The 18,841-nt window shown below is 36.7% G+C and overlaps 1 protein-coding gene across 2 annotated transcripts in view; it reads left to right on the forward strand.

Moving 5' to 3' along the window:
- srp68 (signal recognition particle 68) overlaps positions 1-18,841 on the forward strand; it is a 63,274-nt gene that overhangs the window by 34,063 nt on the left and 10,370 nt on the right. For both annotated transcript variants that reach the window (XM_019119078.2, XM_042758175.1), the window contains 6 exons: positions 8,588-8,686; positions 9,110-9,177; positions 9,282-9,435; positions 10,481-10,575; positions 10,820-10,949; positions 18,208-18,283. In XM_019119078.2, the coding sequence (XP_018974623.2) occupies positions 8,588-8,686; positions 9,110-9,177; positions 9,282-9,435; positions 10,481-10,575; positions 10,820-10,949; positions 18,208-18,283 (622 nt within the window). The remainder of the gene's footprint in view (positions 1-8,587; positions 8,687-9,109; positions 9,178-9,281; positions 9,436-10,480; positions 10,576-10,819; positions 10,950-18,207; positions 18,284-18,841) is intronic.

Consider the following 18,841-nt stretch of genomic DNA (forward strand, 5'->3'; position numbering starts at 1 on the left):
ACACCAACTCTCAAACACATTAAATAGTGCAAGTAGGGTCTCTGTCAGCAGCACATGTATCCGTCAGAGCATCTGACGGGGCGAGCAGCTTAAAACTATACTTGTTAATGTGAGTATGAGTTATTTTAAAGCCCTTAATATAAAGCATATCTCTTGTTTAGGGCAAATCGAATTAGGCACTTCCGCTATTATTCCAGTGTGCTCTTGTCAAACTACTGTAATTTTTTGTAATTGATGTAAACCCTCATACCATATCGCTTATAAAAAAATAACAATATAAATCTATATATTGTTCAAAACTTGATATACTGCACAGCCCTAATACTGTGGAAATTGGTCTGAAAAGAGTTTTCAGTACAATCAAAAATGGTTAAAAGAATGTGGAAAATAATGTTTTTTTTTTTACCTTAAACCGCATAAACACATTGCATTACACCAAATACACCAAATAATGTTCTTTTTAGCAACGTCATATGACTGCTTTAAAACCATTTTCATAGGTTTAACATTATATTATCAGCTTTGAATATGTTAATTTGAATAGCAACGCCCGAGACAGGAAATGTAAAGCATTGGTCCATTATGAGTCGGGTGAGACTCGTACTGGAAAAAGGTTGATAGAAAAACTTATCTGTTCCCAGTATGAGGTAATGCAACGGTGATGCAGGAGCATCAGAGTGGCAGCCTTTTTCCAAGTATGAGGCTACGGACCAGTGTGTGGGAGCAGCAGTACCCTAAGCAAAGCATGGTTATTAAACCTGAATGGAATACCAAAATCAACTGATAGACAATATAAAAAACAAAACCACACTTAAGATAGAAAAAGCACTGTTATAGAGCCATATATGTTTGAGCCCAAGTCAGGTCCTGGTGCAGCTGAAATTGAAACAACACAACCATAACAATAGCTTGTTACAGCGTGGTAATTTCTTAATTTTTGGTATATAGTTTAAAAGGACCCCCTGTGGTAAAAATCAAGTTTTTAACGTTGATTATGTCTATCTGTTGTTTTTAGTATGCTTAGACAAACCTTTTGTCTTAAAAAGAGTTTGAAACCACCCGTTTCCTACCATCACAAGCAGGACCATCATGCACTTATTATTTTTGATGGGGCACGTGTTAAATATATCATGAAATATCTCAATTCTCAAATATGTGTAAGTGAATGTAAGTAAATGCAATGGATGTTTAAATGTCATTTTGATTATCAAAGATGAATTTTAAGGGATGAAATTAGTGACTTGTATTACGTAAGCTTAAGTAAGCTTATGGAATTACATTTATTAGCAGCACTCAGTCAGTGATCCACTTGGTGTCTTAAAACCGTTAAACACTGGCTTGATGTTTTTTACAAATGCTGTAAGATTAAAAATAAAAATACTTGACTGTGTTGCCTCTGAGGACAAAATGCTTAGCACTGCTGTATCTTTAAATAAAAATATTTTGAAAAAACAGCAGCACGCTTAGAAAAACAAATGAAAGTTTTATATTTGTCACTCAGACACATGATTAAAAATGAAAAAAACTTCAGCCAAGCATTTCTGATGCTTGGATATTTAGGTTATGCAAAGTGTTTCAAGGTGCAGTTTCTGTACATCCACTGACATCTTTATCCATCAGCAGCAGTATTGCTATACTGTACCGTAATGGTACCATAACAAGCAACTGGCTTATTAGCCCTGTGCCCAACCCCTAACCCTAAAGGCAGTTCATTATTGAATTCAGTGATGTCATCATCCAGCTCAGTTCAGTTTAAATCTTATCTGTGCAATCAAGTCAGTGATATCGCTGGAAATGAAGTGTCCCCAACTGAGCAAGCCAGAGGCGACAACGGCAAGGAACCAAAACTCCATCAGTGAAAGAATAGAGTAAAAACCTTGGGAGAAATCAGGCTCAGTCGGGGGGCTAGTTCTCCTCTGTCCAGATGAAACCAGCTGTTCAATTCCAGGCTGCAGCAAAGTCACATTGTGCAGAAGACTCAACTGGTTCCTGTGGTCTTGTCCCGGTAGCCGTTTGAGACAAGGTCTTTACAGAGAATCTGGGGCTCATCTAGTTGTCCTGGTCTCCGCTGACTTTCGGGGCTGTAGAGGTCCTCTCTAGGTGCTGATCCACCATCTGGTCTGGATATGTACTGGATCCGAGTGACTGCAGTGACCATCTGATCTGGATACAGACTGGATCTGGTGGCTACGGTGACCTCGCAATAAGAGAAACAGACTAATATTAGCGTATAGATACCATTCTTTTAACAATGTAACAAGTACATCAGTTGTTATGGGAAGTGTTCCCGGTTCCGGTTGACCTAATTAATGCAGCCTAAAAATCCTTTAAAGGATTTGAATATTAGAAATGTGTTAGTGTGTTGTGTAAGCCAGGTTAAAGAGATGGGTCTTTAATCTAGATTTAAACTGCAAGAGTGTGTCTGCCTCCCAAACAATGTTAGGTAGGTTGTTCCAAAGTTTGGGCGCTAAATAAGAAAAGAATCTGCAGTCCGCAGTTGATTTTGATATTCTAGGTATTATCAAATTGGCAGAGTTTTGAGAAAGCAGCGGACATGGAGGACTATAATTTAACGAGCTCATTCAAATACTGAGGTGCTAAACCATTCAGGGCTTTTTAAGTAATAAACAAGACTTTAAAATATATACAATGCTTAATAGGTAGCCAGTGCAGTGTTGATAGAACCAGGTTAATATGGTCATACTTGACTCTAGCTGCTGCGTTTTGGACCAGCTGGAGTTTAAGCATGCAGAACAACCACCTAATAAAGCATTACAATAATCTAACCTTGAGGTCATAAACGCATGGATTAACATTTCTGCATTTGAGAGCATAGGTTGTAATTTAGATTTTAGATTGATTTTTGAGATGGAAAAATGCAGTTTTACAAATGGTAGAAATGTGCCTTTCTAAGGAAAGACTGCTATCAAATAGCACACCTAGGTTCCTAACTGATGACAAAGAATTCACAGAGCAGCCATCAAGTCTTAGACAGTGTTCTAGGACCCCCAATGCACATTTTGCATGTCTCCTTAATCAAACACACCTGATTCAGGTCACCTGCTCATTAGTAGAGACTCAAAAACTTGAAATGGGTGTGTCAGACAAAGGAGACATGCAAAATATGCAGTGTTGGGGGTCCTCCAGGAATGTGGTTGAGAACCACTGCTAACTAATAACTAACAGCTCTGGGTTTTATTTATTTATTTATTTTCAGAATTTATCAGTAAGAAATTACTTGTCATACAGTTTTTTATATTGACTATGCATTCTGTCAGTTTTTCAAACTGGTATGTTTTGCCAGGCCGGGAAGAAATATAGAGAAGAAAAACAACCCTATTACTGAGCCTTGAGTTACTCCATACTGCACTTGTGATCGATATGATACCTCTTCTTTCACTGCTACAAATTGATGGCGGTCATATAAGTAAGATTTGAACCTTGCTAATGCACTTACATGCACTTATTGATGCACTTATTGATTGGTTTTCAAATAAGTGTTATTTACGTAGAAAGATGATTACTATAACTAATGCTTCTAACCTTAAGCAGATTGTTACACAACCCACAAGAATTTCTTTGAATGGTAAATTTAAATCAACATGCATTGACCACATTTTTACAAATGTGTATGAGTTGTGTTCACATGTCATCTTAGTTGGAGTAGGATGCAGTGATCATAATTTAATCATCACAACAAAGAAAACTAAATTGCCTAAATTTGGTGCAAGGATTGTCTATCGTAGGTCTTATAAAACGTTCGATCCTAATGCGTTTGTGGGAGATGTTGAAAGGTCCACTTGGTCGGCGGTCTGTGACGAGGAGGATGTTAATGCTTCTTTACATATTTTTATGGATCGGTTTGTGAAAATAGTTGACAAACATGCACCAATTAGAAAAAGGTCGATAAAAAGCAATAATGCTCCTTGGTTAGATGCCGAGCTAAAATCTATAATGAGGGAAAGGGATAATGCCAAAGCTGAAACTTTAAAATCTAAAAGTGATATGGATGAAAGGTATTATTGTAACTTGAGAAATAAAGTGACAAAGTTAAATAGATTAAAAAAGAAAATATATTTTAGCCAAAAGATTAGTAACTCATCAAATAATAGCAAGCAATTGTGGAAAGTTATAAATGAAATAATGTGTAAAAAAAACGAAATGTTCTAATATGTATTTGGAAACATCAGCAGAAATAATCACTAAACCTTTGGATATAGCAAATCATTTGAATGACTTTTTTATAAAGAAAACTGCAAATTTAAGATCTAGTATTTTATCATACCCTAAGGATTCACCTTGTAGTAATGTGAAGAATATTATGAGGAATAAATCTTGTTCATTGACATTTGGTACAGTTAAAGAGGAAATTGTTGAAAAGATGTTGCTCTCTCTCCCGGAGGAAAAAACTGCAGGTATAGATCACTTGGATGGCAAAATTTTTAAAACGGTTGCTAATATCTTATGCAAGCCTATTATTCACATTTTTAATAGATCTGTGATAAGTGGGGTGTTTCCGGAAATTTGGAAGCAGTCTAAAATTATACCTTTAGTGAAAGATGATAGATTAGGTCTCACTGAATCAAATTGTAGACCAATTAACATTCTACCTAAATTGAGCAAAATATTTGAAAAGTTACTTTTTAATCAAATGATGCAGTACTTTGTATCAAATAATTTGCTCTCCAATTCACAGCATGCTTATAAGCCAGGACATTCCACTAACACTGCATTGGTACAAATGGTAGACCAGTGGCTAACTTTTATGGATGACAAAAAACTTGTGGGTGCTGTGCTGCTGGATTTCACAGCAGCTTTTGATGTTATTGACCATGACATTTTACTGTCTAAGCTTAAGTGCTAGTTATCTCTCTGGTAGAAGTCAGCGGGTATTTTTCAACGGGAGTTTTTCTGATTGTAAGCAGTTGTCATGTGGTATTCCTCAGGGCGGCTGTTTGGGTCCATTGTTTTCTGTGTTTGTCAATGATTTGTCACATGCTGTTTTAAGAGCAGATGTTGTACTGTATGCAGATGATGCTACAATGTTTTATGCATCACCTACAGTAACTGACATAAGTTGTACCTTGCAGAATGAACTTAATGCCATTACAAATTGGGTGAAACTTAATAAATTAGCTCTTAATATATCTAAAACTAAATGTATAGTCTTTGGTACTAAATGTATGCTTGGCAAGCCTTGCAACTTAAATCTAATTATTGATACATCTGTGGTAGAGCAGGTGAGTCAGACTAAACTCTTGGGTGTGAAGCTGGATAGTCAGCTCTCTTAGGCTGATCAGATTGACCACATTGTGTCTAAAATGGCCAAAGGCATTGCTTTTTCCCAGAGATGTTCAGTATATTCTCCACCATTAGTTATGAAAACAGTTGTCCAATCTTTAGTTCTGTCACATCTGGGGTACTGCCCAGTAATTTGGTCCAGTGCTGCACAGGGACATCTGAAAAAATTACAAATCGTTCAGAACAGAGCCGCAAGAGTAGCCCTTGGTTGCTCTTTTCGCTCCACCGTGGATAAAATGCATACCTGTTTGGGCTGGCTAAAGGTGGAGGACAAACTTAATATAAGTCTTCTCTGTTATATGCACAATGCTCTATTTAAAAACAATCCAAAATCTTTCGTAGATAAATTGGTTTTTAGTGGGTATTGTCACGGACATGTTACGCGTCAGGTGTGTTAGTGGTTCCATCTGCAAGGTCCAATTGTATGACAAGAACAGTTTTAGTTAGATCGTCATCTGCTTGGAATAAATTGGACTTAAGAACAAGGCATATATCCAACATATGTAATTTTAAGAAGACTCTAAAACAGATTATTATTAATAGTATTACACCAGTTAATTTGTGACTGTTATAGGTACTAATATTTTCAAATGTTGTATGTGTGTGAATGTGTATATGTGGATAAATGTATACATGTGGTTATGTTATATGTATGTTATATTTGTGTATTTTAACTGTACATATGTTTAGCACTTTTATGGGCCCCAGGAAGACTAGCAACCACACTGTGGAAGCTAATGGGGATCCAAATAAATAAACAAAAATAAACAAAATAAACTTACATTAATGCCAACAAAGTTTTTTAGTCTATTTAAAAGAATGTTGTGGTCAATAGTGTTGAATGCAGTGCTAAGATACAATAGCATTAATAGAGAAATACAACCACGATCAGATGATAAGAGCAGGTCATTTGTAACTCTAATTAGAGCAGTCTCAGTACTATGATAGTCTAAATCCTGACTGGAAATCTTCACAGCCTATACATTTTTTTTACAATGATTAATATGTGCAGTGTTGTGTGCTCTCCTCATGGAGATGCTCTCTCTCCATCATATATACAGTTAACACATATCTTCAAAAATTCTTTTGTGTTTATTAATAAATGGTTATCGTTATTGGCCCTTCCCCACCCAGGCTACATCTCAGTCCTGAGCTTGCTAATGCCTGTGGTATGCTGTCCCATCTAAACAAGACTGCATTCTCTACAGGATAACAATTCTCAGGGACTGTGCTCCTTGTGTTTCATCTGTTCATGCTCCACCTGCAGCTAAACTTCTTACCCTTTTTTCCACACTGTGTTGCTTTCACCAAAATTCTGGTTCACCCAGTTGCAGTTAGTCATGCAAGGTGTAGTTAAGGTGTGACCGCAGCTCTCTTTGGGCGTGTGTGTGCTTGTTTCTCATGGTGTTCTAAAGTTAATTCTAGGGCTGTCCTCGACTAAGGATTTTTCTGGTCAACTAGTAGTAGTTCATTTGAAGCATTAGTCGACTAATCACACGTTTATTAATAAACCATTCAAATCATTATAACGAGACTTCAATTGCGTACATAGCCTCATAAGCGCTCAAGGACACACATAAAGCTTGCCACAGCGCACCGGCAGAAGTAATGATTATGAATTTGTCAGTGAAAAACTGTAAGGAGACTGCATTAACATTTTAATAATTTGATAAACTAGTGTTTTATTTTCAGTTTTAGAGATGAAGTCGGCGACACTGACTTGTCATCTCTAAAGTAGTGATGCGCCTGTATGCTTGTTTCATACGGATTACATAATCTGAGAATATTTGTTTTCCATTTGAATTGTTTCATTTGAAAGTAGACATTTCACTCTCTATAGATACATTGTAATGTCTGTAAGGCAAAGATATACAAGGAGTTTCGTGCTCAAGTTCACAGACCGACATAAATGTAGAGTATTATTACATTTATCTCTATGACCAAAAATTACAGAGTATTTTAATAGCAAGTGAGCGCACCGTTGCCTCCATCTGTCCTGCAGCGAGTGCTACTGTTCAGCTTCCACACTTTGGTCGACCAAGCTTCTTCTGGTCGACTAACCAGCCTTACAAGATGCGTAGCCGGGACAGTTGACTATTACTAGTTAATTCTGTAGCACAACCATCAAATTAACATTAAATTCTGTATGTATTTTTTTTCCTCTATGCTTGCTTTTTTCTTATCCCAATCTGATGACCTATGACCTTCTCATGCTGTTTTGATATGGTCCTTGTTTAATTAGCTTAGTCTGCTAGAACAGGAATGGTTCAGAAACTTGTTCTGTGTTCACACTGGTCTTTCATTTTCAACACATTTTGCTCTCTTTGACTGTGGAGTTTTGCAGTATTATCTAGGTTACTCATACTTAATTTTACATCACAACTGAAATACCAGTACACTTGCAGTAGCAGTATACTTGTAAGTACTTTGGTGTTTGACACACATTATATTAACATTCACAAAAAAATTAAAGATGCATCTTGAAAGATGACAATTGAGAAATTTGATTGTTCTTGTTGTTACAGTGCATTTAAACCTTAATAAGTGTTTATCCCCTCCAAGGGACTGGAACTTTCTAATTCCATAATGAATGTATTATGATCTAGAGGGTAAAACATGAAGGTGACGGTGTCAGCAAGGACAACTTTTTTTTTATTGCTTTATTTCTATTACTCCTTATCTAACATAGGATTAAGCATACACAAAAGCCCTCTCCTTCTACAGCTTTCTATAAAAGGCTTTCACAAAATATCTGCTTATAATCTACTGATAGTAACATAGTGTTAATTATTACAATCTTAGTAATAATAATTATAATTCGATCACTCCCTGGCTATGCATTTTGTAAGGCTGGTGCACAATTCAGGAAAGTCAAGTCACCTTTATTTATATAGCGCTTTTAACAGTACAGATTGTGTCAAAGCAACTGTATAGCATTAATAAGAAAAACAGTGTGTCAAAAATGCAAAATGACAATAGTAAACACTAATTTTTCAGTTAAAGGCAGTTCATCATTGAATTCAGTGATGTCATCCAGCTCAGTTCAGTTTGAATAGTATCTGTGCAATCAAGTCAGCAATATCACTGGAAATGAAGTGTCCACACCTTTCACACCCAACCAGATTAACCTAATATATCAGACATAAGTCTGCACCATAGGCTTTAATGCAAAAACACTGTTATGGCTATAGAGCACATGCAGTTTGAAAAAGAATTTCACTCTACAGTTGTACACACCATATATAAGAGCAAGTATCCTGACTGTTTAGTCTGTTACTGTTCACAGGCAGATAATGAGGAGACAAAGGAGCGCCTCTATGAGAGCCTGCTGGCAGAGTGTAGAGACACCATCCAAGCTGTCAGAGAGGAGCTCAGGACTGATGTGGTGAGAGACCCATTACTAGCACATCTTACACTTTCCTAAATGTGACTATGAGCAATGTGCTCTCTTTCCCTGTCTTTCTCTCGCTCATTCTCTAAGTGCTTTATTGGCATGACAAATATTTGAACATTTATATTGAAAAAGCATTGCAGAGTTGCTGCATACAAACAAAAAAGTGCAACAAGGTTATGAACAAGCACATTTATTTTTACTTTTAATAGCAACTTTTTTAATTTTAATAGCACTTTTTAAAGACGCAACCAACAAGTGCATTGAACATCATTGTCTTTGAAAATCCCCTTAACAGGTGAAAGGATACTACAACAAATATCACTTTCCTCACAGTCTAGCTAGTGACAAACACTGACATCCAAAACCTATGATTTTCAACATAAAGGGATTTGTGTTTTGTTTTGGCCTCAACAGAAGCAAAGAGAGAGAGCAGCAGAAGGTGCTGATAGTGGCAAGGTGTCTAATCTGCAATACCTGCACAGGTTAGTATGAAAACTGGGGGAAATAAAACGGCAGTCATTTCTACTTAACTACTTATGTTGTGATGCCTGACAATCATGTGGTGATATACATATTCTGTGTGCAGCTACCTGACATATATCAAGCTGTGGACTGTGGTGAGGAGGAATGAGAGCATGGCTCATGCGCTGCAAGCTAAACTGAAGGAGCCACAGACTGATGAGAACAAGAGAGGACCACGACCGCAGGACCTCATTCGACTCTATGACATCATCCTGCAGGTTCAGAGATCACATATTCTTCATGCATGTAAACATTAGAGGTGTAACTGTTCTCATGGCTCGGTACATATTGCAGTTTTTGGGGTCTCTGTTTCTGTACAGTTCTGTATATTTTGTAGTTTTGTGATCCCTATTTTGGTACAGTTTGGTATTTAGGGGATATGATTTAAATACTATTTGTTAACTAACACTTGAACAGTTTGCTTTAAACAAAAGCTTTTATTAATTACTAAATAAAAATTTTCATTTAAAAGTATCTGCATCATTATGCTACACCCAGGGCTAATGTATTAAAAAACATACGTTTTAAAAAGTGTAGTTGTATGTAGGGATGTCAATTTAGCATTCACATTACTTCTGAAACAAAGGGCAAATGGATTTGCAACGGTCACCTTTTTGCTTCCAGTGTAGACAGCCTCTAGCTGTTGTAGTGTACCTGTAGACACTTAGAATATTCTGATATTTTCCTTCATTTATAAATGATCTTCCTGAGTAGTTTGTAGTATTTTTGGTTTTGTATTCATTTAATTTTCCACTATAGTATGCTCATTCAATGACAAAACAGATTGGATTATTTTTCAAATAAAACTTTACTTTGCTGTAATTTCCAAAAAATTGACAGTTTGTACAAAATTCCAAAACATTTATTTTGTGCCCATTTGCTGTGCATGTTCAGCCATTTTAACTTAAAAAAAAAAAACAAATTAAATGTATACATTGCTGAATGAAAACACATTTCAACTAACCCAACAGTGTTTAACTCTATATTGTGATTATATATAGTATGCTAGATATCATACACTATGCATATCGTCACATTTTGTACCATAATATATTGTACATCACAACAAATAACTTTATTCAAAAGGAAAAAGTGATTAAAACACACTTTTACATAATGGTCTTGAGCAGGAATTGTGAGTAGCAGACAGGCAAAGGATCAAGAGGACTAACTGCATGAAGCATTACACCTGAACTGAATGCCTGTTATGCCTCTTTTTCTTCTAATTTCTTTTCTTTTTACACTATTTTATGCATTCTTCAGAGTCTTGCTGAGCTGTCATCACTGCAGGGTCTAGAGGAGGACCACACCTTCCAGAAAGAAGTAGCACTTAAGACTCTGGTCTACAAAGCTTACAGGCAAGTTAGTCCTTGATGACTGCTTATGTATGGCCCTGATTCCGCCAGGCATTATGTTTTCTGCTATCCAATCACAAGTGGTCAGTGCTAAATTCAGGTGGAAATGGGCTAAAACGTTTTGTGATCACATCTAAATACCAGAAACAAGGCCATGTGTGCTTGCTTAAATGTTCTGTCAGTTCTCAGTTAAATTAGAAAAATGAGGAATACTTTTGAAATATTTGTGTCCTTGTGCTTTGGACAGGTGTTTCTATATAGCTCAGTCCTATGTTCTGGTGAAGAAATGGAGTGAAGCTCTGGTTCTGTATGAAAGGGTTCTGAAATATACGAGAGAGGTCCAGTCCAAAGCCAAGAGCTTCAATAACAGCCTTAAGGTACCAAACCCTACACATTACTTCCCTTACGAAAATGTGATAGAATCTAAAATATTCTGAAAAGTGTATTATAGATTTTGTTAGCATGCCAAATTGTGTAGAGAAAAGTTTTGGTAATCATTTTGCCATGGTGGTGCCTTTTAAACAACATCTCAATATTTAACAGCCCAAACAATGCTAAACTTATATATGAGCATAAATGAATGAGGACAGATTTATATGATAATGCAGAGAACTCATGACTAAAGGCTTGTACACATCAGGAAAGATATCTATAACGATAATATTAGCATCCACACTAGTAGATCATCATGTTTTTTATTTTTTATTTTTTATTTTTTTATTTTAAGCGCACACTTCATACATCTTGTCCATAGAATGGACCTCTGTTCTTTAAATGAAGTTGTAGTGTGTGTTTTAATCCTCTGGGGTCAACAGAGGTGCCGGCGCGATCACTTGCATTTTTTCCTGGTAACAGCGAAAAGAACTTAAAATGCTCCGTCATGTTTGATCGTACATATGTGTAACGCATCATTTGAATCTGTGAAGGGTCTACTTTTATTTATACTCACAGTATCAACAAAACATTGGGCTTTTGTAAAATAAAGTAAATATTCTAGAAATTCTTTATGAAACGCGTCACTAAAATGAACTGAAACTCAGTGAATACTTCATATACAGACATGAGAAATATATCTATAAAAAGCTTGAAGAGTCTGCTTTTAAATTAAGTCATGTCGAAAACATATTCTCTGATAAAGCAATCCATATGAAACCAACACGAGGTCCAGTCTTTCCTGCCAGAGCTCTTTATCTATAACGTGATCACACCCATGCGCCCTAGTGTGCTGCTCTATTCATACTGTAATCATCCATGTGAGATGCACGAGCCTGTAAACGCCCACATCACCTCTGTTAACAAAGCCTGAAGATTTATCAAGTTCATCTCGGATACTTTTCATTTCTGGAAGACGCGCTGTGAGGAATAAGACAGAATTTACCTCAGAAGAAGAACACGATGCGACGTGCAGCTTGAGCAGCGAAGGAGGTCATTTCTGATGAGTAAGTCATGGTTTATTACTTGGTTTGGTTGTTATTGTGATGTAACTTGTACACATTTTACTAGTTGGACTTTTCCCAAACTATAATTTTGGACTAAATTTGTGAAATATTAATAGTATTAATATAGTTGCTCCTGATATCAGCATGCTAACAGAGGGTTTTTTTTTTTTTTTTTTTTAGTGACCAGACACCTTGAAGGCTTCACTTCTAACTGTTTTCCTGTAAGAGTGCTGTACCAACATCAGAAGCTGTTCAACTTTTGGGCTGATATTCTACATGAATAAGGTAAAATAAGCTCCATGGACCGGTTGCACCAGCTGGACATAAAAAAGCTGGGTGTAAGTCCTATGCTGGGCTTTGCAATGTCTAGCTTTATGATAAATATTTACAACTGTTGCACCACGATCAGGCGCAACTACGTCCAGCGTAGACAATGTGCGTCCACGCCGACACATTCTCCTGCAGTTATAGATCTATCTGAGACGACATTACGCCACAATGGCTACAGCTACTAATAAAGAACTGAATTGCTCAAGACATCATAACAAGTGAAGCCACCGCGCCATGATTTTGAGTAAACATTTAAGTCTGCGTTATTATATCTGAAGTCTCCCTGCACATTCCCATGACAGATTTCATCAAGGTTAAGTAAAATATAATAAATATAATACAATGCTTCTCTCTAGAGTTATTTTTTATAGCTGACTATCAAGTTTATGTATAATGAATGTCTTTCCTGAGGTAAATGTGACTTTATGTGACATTTTGTTTCAATGGTGTCTTTCTCTAGCAGAAAAAACACGTTTATAGTTTGTATTTCATGAAAATATTTGAAAGCTGACCATTTATTTCTCATTAAAAGTAACAAATCACAAAACTTATTGTGATTATTGGATGGCAGGCACGCTACAAATAATGAATGGAATTAAAGACATGAAATGTTTCCGAGCATTTACACTGTCCTTCCAAGCAAGATGTCAGATGGTTCATTTTCTTTTAATAATCCCAGTTCATATGTATTTTACTCCATTATTATTACATGCTGTACATAAATATATTTTGTAGCCTATTCAATTACTATCGGCAGTGTGTGAACGTTAGGCTACACCGAGCTTCGCAATTGATATCGCTTATTCTGCCCGAAAAGACAAGACCAAAATCATTACAGTTCACGTCTGCAGTAAGAATAAACTAACAGACGTGAATCCTAAAAACGAATAGTCCGAGAAAATCATTACTTTTCACTTTACACCTACCTCTGACTAGGCGTAAGATTTAGTCCCAGACATAGCACTATGCCGAGATGGTGCAACGGGTATAAATTCTACTCACAGCTTAAAGTGCATTTTACATCCAGCCTAGTCTTACGACCGGGTGTACGTCCAGCTGGTGCAACCGGCCCCATGACTATTGATGATGGGGCTGATTTTTTTTTCTTGAATCCATGGAAAGAAGCAGAAAACACATTGGAAATACCAGGCAAGGTTTACTTGTTTCGACAGTTGAACAGGATCTGTTTCAGGAATGGCATAAAGGTGTGTTGCTGTTAAAGTCTCTGTATTTAGAACAGTGTGCCCAATAATGTGTATTTGACGTTCACTGTATATATTCTGATTATATTATGTTGTAAATAAAATATAAATATTTAAAACCCCCATTATTTTACTCTTCTCACATTCTTTCTTACCTGCCTCAGAGTCACATTAGCTGCATTTCCACTGTCGGGCCAGTGCGAGCCAGGGCTTAAAACGGGCCAGGCGGGGCTAATAGCCTCGGGCCAGTAGCACCGAGGCCAGAATAGCGCTGCGTTTCCACAGTCAGGGCTGAAGCTCCGCTGCGCTTCACTAAAACTTCACTTTACACGCCTCTCAGAAACAACGTCATGCAATCCAATCATTTCACCAACAAAGAGAAGTTATCAGAAAACTAAGAAATAATCACTGGAACATGCGTGATCACAAAACAAACATGACAACAGCGGCCTTTTATTTGCATGCTTTGTTAAATATTCAAATTCAAAAGCATCGATGTTTTACTATTGAATAAGTGATACATTGATCATAATGAATCAATTTATCAGGACTCAAAATTAATCACACAGAAATAAATGTATTTCTATTTTATTTATTTATTTTTAACGCTTATTATTATTATTTTTATTTGTAGCCATATGTCACATTTAGAATGAATGATAATAACTTGATTTTTATAAAAGCTCCCGAACAAAAAACATTATTATACTTTGATGACATGCTACGCGGAGCTAAACTCTCGAGACGAGACTTATGACAGATAAAATATGTTACGAAATAAATACACAATTGTGATAGAGAATAAGAAGCTGACGTCTGATTTCTCCAAGTGGTTGCATTACCATGTTTACTATGGTAATGTTAATGTTTAGCGAGCCTAGTCTTTTGCATCGCTTATAAATATTTCTGACGTGTATGGTGATTATAATCCACATCAGATTGAATTATTTCAAACACTCGCTGCTGACTGAAAGGGAGTTTTGAGCTCAACTTATTTTTAAAAGTTTTTAATGCTGGTGTTATAGCTGTTATCTTTCTGAAATTAACGGCACTGACACTCTCCAGACGCGGAGAAACTCCGCCTTTGTTCATAACCACTCCTCTAGCCCCAGCTGGCCCGCTTTGGCCCAAGGTTTTCGTCGGGCCAAAAAACCCTGGCTGTTGGCCCCCGAGGAAGCCCCAACGAGGCACGATCAAGCCCCGGAAGTGACAGTGGAAATGCGACTGGCCCTGGCACGCACTAGCACGCCCGCTTTAAGCCCGACAGTGGAAACGCGGCTATTGATGGGCCATTAGGGGAGGGTCCTTTGTCTCTAATTATTTATGGTCATTGTCACTCCCTGGCATACAGCCTTACTAACACAAAACATGTCTTACAAAAGTTAAATCAGTATATTGTTTTCTGTGAATGAGTGAGCAGGATGATTTTCACATCATTTTGTAGCAAAAACTCTGGTCTACCACATCCAGTTCTCAAAAGTCTTGTGGACAAATGTTCTGTATGTTTTATGGCCTCATTTCAGTGACTTGAAATTTTTGCTTTTTGAATATGCATATAAATGTTTTCTCAAAAACAAACATATACATTTATGCTGTTCACATATTCAACTTTGTTTGTGCTGAATACGGTGTAATCATCAGACTTTAGCTATTAATATGTTTTTAAGATACTGAAAAAAGCCCTTCTCCAGGGCCCCAAAACCCCCTCAGACCCAGAGGGTTAAAATAGCAAGTTTTTTTTTTTTTATTGGCTGTCAAACGTTTTCGTTTGTCAGCCGGAAAAATATTCTGAAAAAGTTAATTCCTCTGTGTTGTTATCATTATGTGGTTGGTTCTCTTGATTTTGAATCGAATTTCAATTTGAGATACATAAATGTGATTCTAAACTTAAAATGTTATTTTACATATTTTAATTAAAATTAAACTTTTTAATTTAAATAAAATGAAAAAGTCCTCTACATTCACAAACCCTTTGAAGCCCCTGAGATCTATTTATATACGCAATTTATATATTATTATTATTATTATTATTATTATTATTATTATTATTATTTTATTTATTTATTTTAATTTTGTGTGTGTGTGTGTTTTAGGTATTTTTAAACTTTGGTTCTAAGTATGCAGCTCTGTCTCTCGCTTTGGTCTCTTTTTGCCTTTTTTCATTTTTTTAACTGGTGATGATTTCTAACGGTTTATACATATTTTATAACACACTTCATCTTTATTCATTCTTTATCTTATTTTTACTTTTTTCTTTTCTGATGTTTAATGACAATACTGAAAGTAAATGAAAAGGGAGTTCCTCCTGTTGCTATTTTAAAGAACGCAACTTAAGCATGCATCTTATTGAAAGATAAACCATGTGTTCTTATTTCAGTTTTGTTAACTTTGTAGTTATTTAAGCAGACACACCTTCATTCAGTTTAACAGCATCAACAGCAAACCAAAGAGGGCAATGTATAGCTATAGAAATGTATATTCCAATTTACTCTGGTTGATTTTAAAATCTCATTTTGGCTGACCCTAAAATCATACCATTAAAATGAACAGTTGATTTAAATACTCTAACAGTGAGTGTAATCTGCCTTTTTAATATATATACAGTGGGTACGGAAAGTATTCAGACCCCCTTAAATTTTTCACTCTGTTATATTGCAGCCATTTGCTAAAATCATTTAAGTTAATTTTTTTTTCCCCATTAATGTACACACAGCACACCATATTGACAGAAAAACACAGAATTGTTGACATTTTTGCACATTTATTAAAAAAGAAAAACTGAAATATCAAATGGTCCTAAGTATTCAGACCGTTTGCTCAGTATTTAGTAGAAGCACCGTTTTGATCTAATACAGCCATGAGTCTTTTTGGGAAAGCTGCAACAAGTTTTTCACACCTGGATTTGGGGATCCTTGCAGATCCTCTCCAGTTCTGTCAGGTTGGATGGTAAACGTTGGTGGACAGCCATTTTCAGGTCTCTCCAGAGATGCTCAATTGGGTTTAAGTCAGGGCTCTGGCTGGGCCATTCAAGAACAGTCACAGAGTTGTTGTGAAGCCCCTCCTTCGTTATTTTAGCTGTGTGCTTAGGGTCATTGTCTTGTTGGAAGGTGAACCTTTGGCCCAGTCTGAGGTCCTGAGCACTCTGGAGAAGGTTTTCGTCCAGGATATCCCTGTACTGGGCCGCTTTCAACTTTCTCTCGATTGCAACCAGTCGTCCTGTCCCTGCCGCTGAAACACACCCCCACAGCATGATGCTGCCACCACCATGCTTCACTGTTGGTACTGTATTGGACAGGTGATGAGCAGTTTTTTTTTTCTATCCACACATACCACTTCGAATTAAGGCCAAAAAGTTCTATCTTGGTCTCATCAGACCAGAGAATCTTATTTCTTTTTAGCAAACTCCATGTGGGCTTTCATGTGTCTTGCACTGAGGAGAGGCTTCCGTCGGGCCACTCTGCCATAAAGCCCCGACTGGTGGAAGGCTGCAGTGATGGTTGACTTTCTACAACTTTCTCTCATCACCCGACTGCATCTCTGGAGCTCAGCCACAGTGATCTTTGGGTTCTTCTTTACCTCTCTCACCAAGGCTCTTCTCCCCCGATAGCTCAGTTTCGCCGGACGGCCAGCTCTAGGAAGGGTTCTGGTCGTCCCAAATGTCTTCCATTTAAGGATTATGGAGGCCACTGTGCTCTTAGGAACCTTAAGTGCAGCAGAATTTTTTTTGTAACCTTGGCCAGATCTGTGCCTTTCCACAATTCTGTCTGAGAGCTCTTCAGGCAGTTCCTTTGACCTCATGATTCTCATTGCTCTGACATGCACTGTAAGCTGTAAGGTCTTATATAGACAGGTGTGTGGCTTTCCTAATCAAGTCGAATCAGTATAATCGAACACAGCTGGACTCAAATGAAGGTGTAGAACCATCTCAAGGATGATCAGAAGAAATGGACAGCACCTGAGTTAAATATGAGTGTCACAGCAAAGGGTCTAAGTACTTAGGACCATGTGATATTTCAGTTTTTCTTTTTTAATAAATCTGCAAAAATGTCAACAATTCTGTGTTTTTCTGTCAATATGGGGTGCTGTGTGTACATTAATGAGGAAAAAAAAAATAACTTAAATGATTTTAGCAAATGGCTGCAATATAACAGAGTGAAAAATTTAAGGGGGTCTGAATACTTTCCGTACCCACTGTATATCTAATAAAGATAAAATCCTGCAATTTTCTGGTGGTGTTGTACAATTTATTAGATTTTTCTTTTTTTATCAAACTTCTCAACTCATATCCTGCCACAAGATTGCTTTTAATCAGTACACAAATCATAAAAAACTGATTAGCAATAAGATTATATTTGTAGTTTTGAAGTTTCACTTTCAGCTATGTAGTTCTAGTTGAAATAGATTAGATAAACTTTATTGTCCCAAAAGAAATTTGTATTGGACACATACAATACGATATAGTAACGAAGTAGCATACTTGCATACATGTAATCCAGCAACCCATCACTACACTACCCACAATATACAGTGAAAACATAAACTACAATAAAACAACTAAATTGCATGCTACCCATCGTGCAACATACATATAATTCAATGAGTTTCACTACATAAACTTTTTGGCACTCAGTTTAGCCCTCATACTGTTACTTTATTTCTCTTAGGATCTTCCTGATGTCCAGGAGCTGATTGCTGAGGTCAGTGCTGAAAAGTACTCCCTCCAAGCTGCAGCCATCTTAGGTGGGAGAGCACGACTGCAACCATTTTCATTGCACAAGGATCCAGTCGTTCTTAAAGGGGTAGTTCAGCCAAGAATGAAAATTCTGTCATTAGTTACTCACCCTCATGCCGTTCCAAAACCGTAAGACCTTTGTTCATCTTCAGAACACAAATTAAGATATTTTTGATGAAAACCGAGGACTTTCTGACCCTGCATAGAAAGCAAGGGAACTACTACATTCAAGGCCCAGAAACGTAGTAAGGACATTGGTAAAATAGTCCATGTGACATCAGAGGTTCACAAAAAATACAAAAATAATGACTTTTTTCAACAATTCTACTCTTTATTCAAGAATTGTTTAATAAAGTCTTTATTTTTGTTTTCTTTGTGCACAAAAAGTACTCTTGTAGCTTCATAAAATTGCAGTTGTACCACTGATGTCACATGGTCTATTTTAACAATGTCCTTACTACGTTTCTGGGCCTTGAATGTAGTAGTTCCCTTGCTGTCTGTCCAGGGTCAGAAAGCTCTAGGATTTCATCAAAAATATGTTAATTTGTGCTCCGAAGATTAACAAA

This window comes from Cyprinus carpio, chromosome A6 (assembly GCF_018340385.1).
Source record: "Cyprinus carpio isolate SPL01 chromosome A6, ASM1834038v1, whole genome shotgun sequence".
Classification (NCBI taxonomy): domain Eukaryota; kingdom Metazoa; phylum Chordata; class Actinopteri; order Cypriniformes; family Cyprinidae; genus Cyprinus; species Cyprinus carpio.